The sequence below is a fragment of the Callithrix jacchus genome, chromosome 11 (assembly GCF_049354715.1).
Source record: "Callithrix jacchus isolate 240 chromosome 11, calJac240_pri, whole genome shotgun sequence".
NCBI lineage: Eukaryota > Metazoa > Chordata > Mammalia > Primates > Cebidae > Callithrix > Callithrix jacchus.
The window spans coordinates 57,033,661-57,045,933 of NC_133512.1; the positions used below are offsets into that span (position 1 = coordinate 57,033,661).

A 12,273-nucleotide genomic window follows, 5' to 3' on the forward strand; every position below is an offset into this window, starting at 1 on the left:
AGCATGGTGGCGGGAGCCAGTAATCTCAGCTACTCGAAGCAGGAAAATCACTTGAAGCAGGGAGGCAGAGGCTGCATGCAGTGAGCTGAGATCTCGCCACTGCACTCCAGCCTGGGCGACGGAGCGAGACTCTGTCTCCAAAAAAAAAGAATGGAAGAAAGCAAAACAATCCAAGGCCAAACGGAAGCGAGCTGCCTTGGTAGGGCTGCGGTGCAGAAGTGCAGCATCGCCTGCTCCTGAGTCCGTAATAAACAACCCAACTCCCGCAGGCCCTCAGCCAACTGCTGTGATCGCCGGAGCCGCCGTGTCCTCCGCAGAGGCAGGGGGCGCTGTGGCCAAGCGCGGCCGTCAGGTCCGTGCAGTGCCGCTCTCTGGGCGGAGTGGGGAGGTGGCAGGAGGACGTGCGGCGGGCCCACTTCGGCCGTCTCTCCGGCCCGGTTTCCCTCGGCGTGCGACTGTGCGCTCGGCCCAGCACCATGGGGAAGCGGGACAATCGGGTGGTGAGTACTCGGCGGAGAAAACAATGGAGCGACGCAGGGCCGGGCGGCGGGAGAGCGAGACCCCTCGCAGTTCCCGGCCGGGCCGGATAGCTAGCGGTAGCCCTCGGACGTGGGGCTTGGAAACCCAACACTCTCTGCCGCATCCCAGATGCGCGTGCGCCGCGTATGAAGTTGGCGCTTTAGGATTCCCAACACTCTCTCTTGCCCGCCCCTTTTTTTTCCCCTCACCCCGCCGCTCCCTTTGGCACCGCTTCTTTGCACTCTTGCCTCCTGCACGCGGGCCAGCAATGCCCACTTAGAACCGCCAGGGCTCGGGGAACTCCTCCCCGCCATGTAACTCCGAAGTGTTAGGCCCTTTGAGGCGCCGGACCCACCCACTCCTCCGTATCCGCCCCCCAAGGTCGCACTCTCTTGCGCACCCAAGTGGGAGGGAGGCACAGAGGCCACTACGTGGTCCTTGCCCGGGAGGGCCAGCAACACGCCTGGTTTTATTGACAAGCGGGCTCTCGTTTGAAAATGGGATGGCAGCATTTGCCTTCGTATCTCCAGCGCCCTGTAGGATCTGGCGCCTATAGAACCTGTGAGGGAATGAATGGCGTGAAAATAGTTGGCTTTGGAGTCCGGCAGAAAACTGGAATGTCAGTTTTGTTCCGTCTGAAGTTAGGTGACCTAGAGCAAGTTACTTTTCATCTCTGTGCCTTCGTTTGTAAAAGGGGATCATTATTATCTACAACCTTGCAGAATAATTGAAACCACAAAAGGCAAGATGTGTGAGCAAGTACTGGGCATGAAAATTACTACTCTAGTAAATGAGATTAAAGAGATGCATACATAACTTATAGCAGAAAGAGTAAGAAATAGTACTTGATAGATATTATAGATTCTAAAGGCATTTAAGAGAAAAGGTGCTTTTGAGAGGTGGAGATATCTACGTCACTGGCGGGGAGGGCTGAAAGCTCTGGTTGTTAATCAGATTGAATGGGATAGTAAACATAATGAAATACCAATAAGCTTGGGTTCCAGCCTGACAGTTTCTGGGCTTGTCTGTGACTAAGTTTTAGCCACTGAGTAGCAAAATGAGGAAAATTCACGTAAAACAAATGTGCTACGTTTCGTGAACTCGCTTTTTTATTCAACAATTATTTGCAAGCTCTGTGTGTCTCGCACTAAAGGAGACTTATATTTATGAAATGACGACACTTCCCATCTGTCATAGCCCGTTGTTGCATGGCTTTTATAAAGAAAAACCTGAGACTGGGTAATTTATAAAGAAAAGGGTTTCTTTGGCTCACAGTTCTGTGGGCTGTACAGGAAGTTTAGCAGCCTCTGCTTCTGGGGAGGCCTCCAGGAGCCGTTACTCATGGTGGAGGGCAAAGCAGGAGCAGGTGTCTTAAATGGCAGGAGCAGGACCAAGAGAGGGTCAGGGGAGAGTTGCTACACAGTTTTAAACAACCACATCTCTTGAGGACTCATCACTATACAGTGTCGAGAGAGGAGGGCACTAAGCCATTCATGAGAACTCCGCCCCCGTGATCCAGTCATCTCCCACCAGGCCTCACCTCCGACCTTGGGTATTATAATTCCTCATGAGATTTGGGCGGGGACACAGATCCAAACCATTTCACCATCTTAAAAACTGCAGTCTTTATAATGGAAAATGTCTAGGAACTACTGTGGTAGTGAATCTTTATTACAAGATTGTGGAGTGTTCTTTCTCCTGGCAGCAGATGAGGCTGTGTTGTGGTGTCTTGATTGTCATAGCGTTGAAATGGTGTTATGCTGGAGCATCCTTAGGTGTTTGAGTATTTGGGCTCTTTTAATACCCTTGGACCTTGAATGTTCAGAGATCACCTGACCTTGGATACAGTTTCATATACAGACCTAAAATGTTTCATATTACTGAAAAAACATTTCAGTTTAAACATCCCTTTAAAGCATTTGAAAAACTTAACAAATTAGCTTCATTTACTTAGAACACTTTGATAGGTCTGGGCTCTACTTAAGGCTTTTGGTATGCTGACACGGCACAGAGTATTCAACATTTTGTAATCATTTCATAGATTGAGATTAAGAACAAGAAATTAAGAGGTAGAAGACACAGATTGTCTAATTCAGCCTCCTCATTGCATAGAGGAGGGGTTAAGACTGTTTAAACTGGGACCAAAACTTCAGTCATCTGACAGTTCTGTGTGTCATAACTCTTGATTTTCTTTTTAAGACTATCTTTTTAAAGCAGTTTTAGTTTTACTGCAAAATTGAGAAGTAGGTACAAAGAGCTCTCATTTACCTCCTGGCCCCACTCATGTATAGCTTCCCCATTATGAACATCCTTCACCAGAGTGTACATTTGTTACAATTGATGAACCTACATTGACATGTTACTATCCAGTCAGTAGTTTACATTAGTGCTCACTCTTACTGTTCATTCTCTATGGGCCTGGACAAATGTACTTATTTATTTGTTTATTTTGAGACAGGATCTCACTCTATGGCCCAAGCTGGAGTACAGTGTCGCCATCATGGCTCACTGCAGCTTCAACTTCCCAGGCTCAAGAGATCCTCTAACCTCAACCTCCCAAGTAGCTGGGACCACAGGTGTACGCCACCTCACCTGGCTAATTTTTTGTTTTGTTTTGTTTTGTTTTTTTGTAGAGATGGGGTTTCACCATATTGCCCAGGCTGGTCTCGAATTCCTGGCCTCAAGCAATCCTCCCACCTCAGCCTCCAAAAGTGCCTGGATTACAGGAGTGCCACCACATGCAACCAACACATTTTTTATGATGTGCGTTCACCAATATAGTATAAAGAGTAAAAATCCTCTGTTCGGCCTAGTCATTCCTCTACCACCCCTGTCCCCAAGTAGGCAACCACTGATCTTTTTGCTGACTCCCTAGTTTTGCCGTAACAGTTGATTTTGAGTAGCAGAATGAATATTTGCCTCTGAAAATATTGGCATTTTTTGAGATTGTCTCAGGAACAATTCCTGTTCTTTCTTACATTGATGATACAATCATAGTTTTAATAGGATTGCTCTCCCAAAAAAAAAAAAAAAAAAAAAAAACATGAAATTTCAGGTTGAACAGTTTTTAAAATTTTATTTTTAGAGCAGTTTTAGGTTCACAGCAAAGTTGAACAAAAAGTACAGAGGGTTCCCATATACCTCCACACTTGTGCAGTTCTCCCATTATCATCATCCGCCAGCACGGGGCGGGGGGTGGTGATTTGGTACATTTGTTTCATTTGATGAACTTACATTGACACATCATCATCACCCAGAGTCAGTAGTTTACATTAGGGTTCACTCTTGGTGTACATCCTTGACAATTTTTTTAACTGAACAGTTTAATAAAGGGCTCTTAAGTTCATGATGGCCACCCTTTGTGCCTGTTGTTTTTTGGAAGTTTTCTTCATGTTCTTTTCTGTTACTTTGGGCCCTCTAAAATAGATATGTCCTCTAGATAAAAATAGGTAATCAAATTAACAAATGAAATTCTGCACATTGTGTCTTTAGCCAGTTTTGCTGCATTGCTCTTTTTGTAACTGCCCACATGCATATCCCCTTGAGCCCAATTTGCCATCCTGAGTTTCAAAAACAAATCATTTTCTGTTACCTAAACTCATGCAGCATTTTGAAGCCACAGACAATTCTAGTTGCATATGGATATGAATGCTTGATTTACAGGGTCACAGTACTTAAAATGATTAAGTCATAGTGAAATGTTTCAAGAAATTGCATGATCTCTATATTTTAGTGAATGCTTAACCATACCACCCACTTAATGTTAGGAGCATTACTTTTCACACTGATACAGAAATGAAAAGTCTTGTACCTTTGTAAAAAATAGTTACTTTTCTTGTTTTAAAAGCTTTTTGATGTGCATAGTTTTAAAGAAAAGTATTGTTGCTTAATGAGTAAGAGCAGACTATCAAGTGTTTCGCATGGAGCCTTGAACATAAGATGCACTTTAAAAATATTGCTATTATAATTGAAATAAATAACGGAGCTATTTGGAGTGTACTTAAGCAGACGGAGACAGTGTTTGTGGTCAAAGTTTAAAGTAAGCCTTATTCAGCAGTAGCTCATATAATTGCACCTGTAGTCCTAACGTGTGAATATACTACTTTACTATTATTTTCTTCTGAAAAGTAGGAATCGGTTGATATGTACTTTAAGAAAGCAGTTTGATAGTACATAGTAAGACAGTAAAAATAATTAATGTACTTTAAAGATACATAATAGAAAACTTGAAGACTGTAAAACATAGTAAATGTTATGTATTTTTTCATTAGAATGAAAAATTGCTACTGCATTATCTGTGAATTTTTACATAAGGACAAGTTCAGCTCTCTGAGTTGGAATGGCAGTATCATGGTTGGATTTTTGTCATTTTGTTTACCTTGATTATTACTGTAATAATATTCGTGCATAGTTACATTTTTTGTTTTCTTTTATAAAGGTAGTCTTTATTTCAATTTTTTTCCTCCAGTGTGTGAATGAATATGGATGTTTCCCTTTATATTTTGCCACATGCAGCCTGATTTTTAAATTTTTAGTTATTTATTAAAATAATTCTTTCATTTTGGCAACTTGCCTTTGCTTTTCACTTGAGAAATGTTAAACATCTTTCTTATCAGGAACTATGAATCTACTTCATTCATTTTAGTAGCTACATAATATTTCATAGGCAGTATAATTTAATATATTTAGTGAATCCCAGTTTGCTAGCTATTTGGGTGTTTTCAGTGTTTGCTGTTTTAGTAATTTAGATCTGAATATCCTTGATATGTATATATTTGCACTCTTTGGAAATAAACAATTTTTACTATTCTAACCTAAAATATTTTGCCATTAGGTACTGCCAAAATTATGACATAATACCAGGGAAATTAGAATATGATGAATATTGTTAAAAAAAAAAAAAACCTGAGACCACTTAAATTTAACAAAGGTTATTTGGCAAGAAAAAGATTATGGAAGTGGAGGAAGATGTTCTGCCTCCTGGTGAGCTCTATGTGTGACAGGAAATGACTTACAGAGATTACCTGGTTGGTGCAGTTCTGAGTTTGCCTTATTTGGGCATAATTTGGCAGCCTTCTATTTGGGGTTGGTTGAGGGTTGGGCTACTGTGATTGGCTGAGACTCAGTTGATAGGTTAAGAGGATATACTGTTAAATTAGATTAGAACTTACTTGCACATTAAGCCAGGTTGCAGCTCACCATATACAGAGGCAGTTTTGAGCCTCTTCTCCCTGCCACCCAGTAGAGACAACTCTTGCTTTTGCCCTGGTTGGTCTCCCCAGAGCTCAAGCTCCTCCCGCTTCTCCCTCCCAAAGTTCTAGATTATAGGTGTAAGCCAGTTCGCCTGACCTTTTGGGCCAAATTTTATTACCCAAGTAGGAGGAAGCTTTGAGCCAAACTTAACTGTGAACAGTACAAATAATACTCTGTTTTGGCTGGGCGCGGTGGCTCAAGCCTGTAATCCCAGCACTTTGGGAGGCCAAGGCAGTGGATCACGAGGTCAAGAGATCGAGACCATCCTAGTCAACATGGTGAAACCCTGTCTCTACTAAAGATAAAAAAAATTAGCTGGCCATGGTGGTGCGTGCCTGTAATCCCAGCTACTCAGGAGGCTGAGGCAGGAGAATTGCCTGAACCCAGGAGGCAGAGGTTGCGGTGAGCCGAGATCGCGCCATTGCACTCCAGCCTGGGTAACAACAGCGAAACTCTGTCTCAAAAACAAAAACAAAAACTCTGTTTTGCAGTGAACTAAGCTGCACATGGTACTTGCCTTCATTGTCTGCATTTCTGCTCTCACTGTTTGTCATACTTCCACACCAACTAATCGAAATGCTTAGCAGAATCCGTTGAATGAAATATTTGAGGGTATAACTATTTATACCAAAAATGTAACAATATGCCTCTGTCTTTAACGTTGTATTTGATATCCACATCTTGCCCTGATTCTATAAACATTCCTGACTTTAGGGATTCTAGCATTTGTTCCTGCTTTTAGAAACGTATGTCAGATTTTTCATTCCAAGTAATTAGGCTTTGTCAGTTGAATAGAATACTTCTCAATATGTGTTGTTTGTGCTGGTTTTATATTGTTTACTCTGTCAGAAAAATTTGGAAGTATACAACTTTTATCTGTTATAAAGGTGAGAAATTATGGTCATTTTCATAGATTATGTTAAATAAAATACAACAAATACATTGTTCCTTTCACTTATTTTGGATTATTACAAGGCATAAGGTCTTAAAACAAACCTTGAGGGTAGTCATTTTCAATCAAAATTATTTTTCTTTAAAAAGTAGAAAAGTTGGCCAGGTACAATGGCTCATGCCTGTAATCCCAGCACTTTGGGAGACTGAGGCGGGCAGGTCACCTGAGGTCGGGAGTTCAAGACCAGCCTGACCAACACGGAGAAATTCTGTCTCTACTAAAAATATAATATTAGCCAGGTGTGGTGGCGCATGCCTGTAATTCCAGGTACTCAGGAGGCTAAGGCAGGAGAATCCCTTGAACCCAGAAGCCAGAGGTTGCACTGAGCCACGATCACGCCTGCACTCCAGCCTGGGCAACAAGAGCAAAACTCCATCTCAAAAAAAAAAAAAAAAGTAGAAGAGTTTTCATAAATGCTGGTTGAAATGAGACTGGACACGGTGGCTCACACCTGTAGTCCTAGCTACTCTGGAGGCCGAGATAGGGAGATTGTTTGAAGCTGCCGTGAGCTGTGATCACACCAGTGCACTCCAGCCTGGGCAAAAGAACTAGACCCTGTCTTTGTTTTTTTTTTTGAGACATAGTTGTTCTTTCGCCCAGGCAGGAGTGAAGTGGCTCAGTCTTGGCTCACTGCAACCTCTACGCACTAGGTTCAAGCAATTCTCCTGCCTGAGCCTTCCAAGTAGCTGAGATTATAGGTGCCCAGCACCACAATCGGCTAATTTTTTTGTTTTTAATAGAGACAGGGTTTCACCATGTTGGCCAGGCTGGTCTTGAATTCCTGACCTCAGGTGATCCACCCCCATCAGCCTACCAAAGTGTTAGGATTATAGGTGTGAGCCACTGTGCCTGGTTGACCCTGTCTTTGAAAAGATAATAATAGTAAAACTAAATATAAGAAGAGACTGAATTAAAGACCAGACTTTATATCAGTAGCAATGTGAATTTTAATAAGACATAATCTCTTTGCTAGACACTGCCATTAACAAAGAAACCTTTTGCTTTGTTTTGCCTTAAGATGTTTTTGAAAAAAAATCTCTAAAATATTTTTCTGCTGTAGTAAGTGTAGTAGACAGTATGATTTAAACTTTTGCAGATGTTTTAATTGAGCTAAAATATGTATAACAAAATTTACCATTTTAAGTTTCTAAGTATATAGTTTAGTGACCTTAAGTACATTTATAGTGTTGTATAACCATAACCACTATCCATTTTTATCTTCCCAAACAAGAACCTCTGTATCCATTAAACAATAAACTCCTAAACTCCTCTTCTCTCCAGACCCTGGTAATCTCCATTCTATTTTCTTTTCTAAGTATCTCATATAAATGGAATAATATATTTGTTTCTTTGTGTTTTTCTTATTTTATTTCACTTAGCCTATTTTCAAGGCTCATCCAAGTTGTATATAGTATGTATCAGAACTGCATTCTTTTTTAAGACCAAATAATACTCCATTGTATGTATATACCACAGTTTTGTTTATCCATTTATCCATAGATGGACATTTGCATTATTTCCATGTTTCAGCTTTTGTGAACCCTGCAGTTGTGAACATTTGTTTACAAGTATCTGTTTAGTCCCTTCTTTGAATTATTTTGGGTATATACCTAGAAGTGTTAATATTAGATCATGTGGTAGTGCTATGTTTAACTCTTTGAGGAACCACTAAACTGTTTTTCACAGTGGCCACACCATTTTACATTCCCACCAGCAATTGAAAGGGTTTCAGTTTCTCCACATCCTTGCTAACCTTTGCAATTTTCTGTTTGATAATAGCCATCCTAATGGGTATAGAATGGCACCTCTTTGTGGTTTCGATTTGCATTTCCCTAATGACTAGTGATATTGAACATATTTTGTATTGGCCATTTACTGTATACCTTCCTAAGAGAAATATCTGTTCAAGTCTTTTGCCCATTTTTGAATTACTTGGGGGTTTTGTTGTTGTTAAGTTGTAGGAGCTCGTTTTACATTCTGGATATTAATCTCTTATTAGATTTATGATTTACAAATATTGCTTCTCTCATTCTGTGAATTGTCTTTTCACTCTTAACGGTGTCTTTTGATAGACAAACATTTTACATTTTGGTGTTCTATTTATTTTTTTGTTGCCTGTGTATAATTTTTGATGTTACCTATTTGTGAATAAAATTGTCATCAGTATGACATAGTATTTCCTGGGAAGCAAGATGTCATTGAATAAACAACGAATTTAGAGTTAGATCTTATTTAACTTCTTTGGAATTGAGTTTCTTTTTAAAATTTATTTATTTATTTATTTATTTATTTATGAGAGGGAGTCTTGCTCTGTCGTCCAGGCTGGAGTACAGTGGCGCGATCTCGGCTCACTGCAACCTCCACTTCCTGGGTTCAAGCGATTCTCCTGCCTCAGCCTCCCAAGTAGCTAGGATTACAGGCATATGCCACATGCCCAACTAATTTTTGTATTTTTAGTAGAGATGGGGTTTCACCATGTTGGCCAGGCTGATCTTGAACTCCTGATCTCAGGTGATCCACCCACCATGGCGTCCCAAAGTGCTGGGATTACAGGCCTGAGCCACTGCACTCAGCCTGGAATTGAGTTTCCTAATTTTCCAGTGAACATATTGATACCACCCTCACAGAGTTACTGAGCTTTAGGAGAAAGAGCTGTAAAGCCATCAGTAGGTCAGAGGTATCTATTATTTCCTCAAATATTTTGTAAAACACACACACACGTTTTCTCTGAAACAGTGGTATTAACTCCTAAACTTTCAAGACTTAAAAGAGGATTAATTTTTTTTAGAATGAAAAGTTGGTTAGTCAGAGTGCATGTACTTAGCTGGATATATTATTTATTTATAGTAAAGATTACTTGATGAGTAAGTGGGTTTTTGCGTGTTTAATGATTGTTTTAATGGAATTAATTTTTGTTCTTTCCCAAAGGCCTATATGAACCCAATAGCAATGGCAAGATCAAGGGGTCCAATCCAGTCTTCAGGGCCAACAATACAGGATTATCTGAACCGACCAAGGCCTACCTGGTATTTGTGAAACACTATACCTATTTATAAGCTTTTTATCAACTTTTTAAAGCCTGTTTTTAAGACTTTAATTCGTTTTATTGATTGCCAAGCAATTACCAGAAAAGTGATTTCTTTTTTTAGTAACATTTGATATGTGCTTTCTTTTGAATGTACAAAACACATGTGCAATTATATAGCAAACATTTGAGAACCCACTACCCAATTTAGCTAAAGCACTGCCAGGCAAATTTTTCATACCAGTCTCTTCTCTATCCCATAAAAGGCCTTAACATTGCAGTGGTCAAAGCTGTTTAGTGAGTGTAGTCTTGTCCTTTACTGAAGTGTAAGCAGGTATCAGGAAGAATAATGTTCAGCTTTGTTTCTAGTTTTATCTGCCAGTTTTTCAGTGAGTTAGAAAAACTTAACTGTTTTGTAAATAAAGCATTAGAGTGTGAGCTGTATTATTCTCTAGTATGTCTTCCTTGTTATTAATACCATACTCCTGAGACAACCTATGACACATGCTTCAGAACTGTTAACTTCAGAATCCCAAGTGCCCCTGAAAACTGGGCAAAATGTATGCTTATATATAATAGGGAATCCTTCCTTTGAGTTAAATAGGAAGTAAGGTTTGTTTACCAGTGTGTATGAATGCCATTGTTAACCATTGCTGGAAAATGCATTATCCCAAAACAAAGTATGTTTTAATGGGAAGAGGGAATGAACTTTAAAGGGGAAATGTCCAAGTAAATATATTACATATATATCAGAGATCTTCAGGACATCCCTCAGGTTGGGTAACTCGTAGAGACTCACAGGAGTTTCAGCAGATAGTCATACTCATGGTGAGATTTATTACCATGAAAGACTACCAAGCACATTCAGCAAAAGGAAAAGGCACTTGGAGCAAAATTTGGATAAGACTCGGAGAAGATTTTGAAAGGTCCTCTCCTAGTGGGATCACATGAGAGGCACTTAACTCCCTTAGTAAGGAGTTGTGGTAATACATGTAAGATATTGCCAACCAATGGAAGCTCATTAGAGACTCAGTGCCTAGGGTTTTTATTGAGGCTGGTCAGCCTCTACCTGTCATGAACCAAAATTCCAGATTCCAGGGCTGGGTGTGGTCGCTCAGGCCCATAGTTTCAGTACTTTGGGAGGCCAGGAGTTCGAGATGAGCCTAGGCAACATAGCAAGATGCTGTCTCTACAAGAAATATATATATATATATATATATATATATATATATTTTTTTTTTTTTTTTTTTTTTTTAATTAGCTGGATGTAGTAGTACATGCCTGTAGTCTTAGCTACTTGGGAGACTGAGGCAAGAGGATTGCTTGAGGCCAGAAGATTACAGTGAACTATGATTGCACCACTGCATTCTAGCTTAGGTGACAGAGCAAATCAAAGCTCTTGTCAATCAAGAGATCAGGCCTTGTCTCTTAAAAAAACAAAAACAAAAAAAATCCAGATTCCCAGAAAGAAAACAGGTTTTTAGCCTCAATGATATTGTTTGTACAAACAGTTTAGGCACAATGATCTGCTCTTATCAGAGAATAGTAGGAGTCCTCCAAATTCAAGTTCCCAGATGCCCACCTAGGACCAGTCTTTTAAGTTCGTCTTTCCAAGAATAAGCAGTCCAGCAAGCTGTATTAACTCTTCTCTGCGCAGCATGTCAGATACCTTATTAAATGGGTCATATATAGAATATAGTAGTTCAGTCATAGAGATTTTAGGGCATGCTAACACCAAAAACTACCAGGTTTATGACTGTAGGTGGATTTCTTACCTTATCCAAGCTTCGGTTTCTTTATCTGTAAAATGGGGATCCATATCTTTTCTCACAGGGTTATCGTGACAATTAAATGAAAATATGTTTTAAATACTGCCTGCTGTAAGTGCTTAGATGTTTGGTGTATTAGCTCTTATAATCCCTATTCAAAAAAGGATTGATTGATGTTATCTGATAGGCTTTAATTAGATGTGAACAAAGAAATTTGAAATGTACCAACATTGAATAGTGGTCTATTAGGATATTTAGAAGAGTTTATGAAATTTTGTTGTCTTATTTGTAAGCATTTATCTAATTTGAGTTGCTTGAAATTTTATTCGTACATTCTATTTTTTAAGGGAAGAAGTAAAAGAGCAACTAGAAAAGAAAAAGAAAGGCTCCAAGGCTTTGGCTGAATTTGAAGAAAAAATGAATGAGGTTTGTAAAAAGTATCTGTTAAAAAAAATTAGAGTAATTTGGCCAGTTGTGGCTCACACCCGTATTTCCAATGCTTTGGGAAGCCAAGACAGGAGGCCAGGAGTTCAATACCAGCCTGGGCAGCAAAATAAGACCCCCCTCCCACCATCCCTTATCTCTATTAAAAAAAAAAAAGAATGCCCTAAGTATTTGGGTATAGCTCCCTGAGTTAAAGAGGTACTGTATTTTAGAAGTGTTACGTCATAGGGAATACAAGTTTGTATTTATGTGCACGTTTTAAACAATAGAGAATAACCATCTTATAATATAAGTCGTTTAAGACTTAGATT

At 39.8% G+C, this 12,273-nt stretch overlaps 1 protein-coding gene across 5 annotated transcripts in view; it reads left to right on the forward strand.

The window, feature by feature from the left end:
- Nucleotides 1-377: 377 nt before the first annotated feature.
- The window catches only part of FAM133B (family with sequence similarity 133 member B), a 30,275-nt gene continuing 18,379 nt past the window's right edge, over nt 378-12,273 (forward strand). For all 5 annotated transcript variants that reach the window (XM_054237775.2, XM_002751605.6, XM_078342762.1 and 2 more), the window contains exons 1-3: nt 378-500; nt 9,653-9,750; nt 11,866-11,944. In XM_054237775.2, coding sequence (XP_054093750.1) covers nt 477-500; nt 9,653-9,750; nt 11,866-11,944 — 201 coding nt within the window. In that variant the 5' untranslated portion in view covers nt 378-476. The remainder of the gene's footprint in view (nt 501-9,652; nt 9,751-11,865; nt 11,945-12,273) is intronic.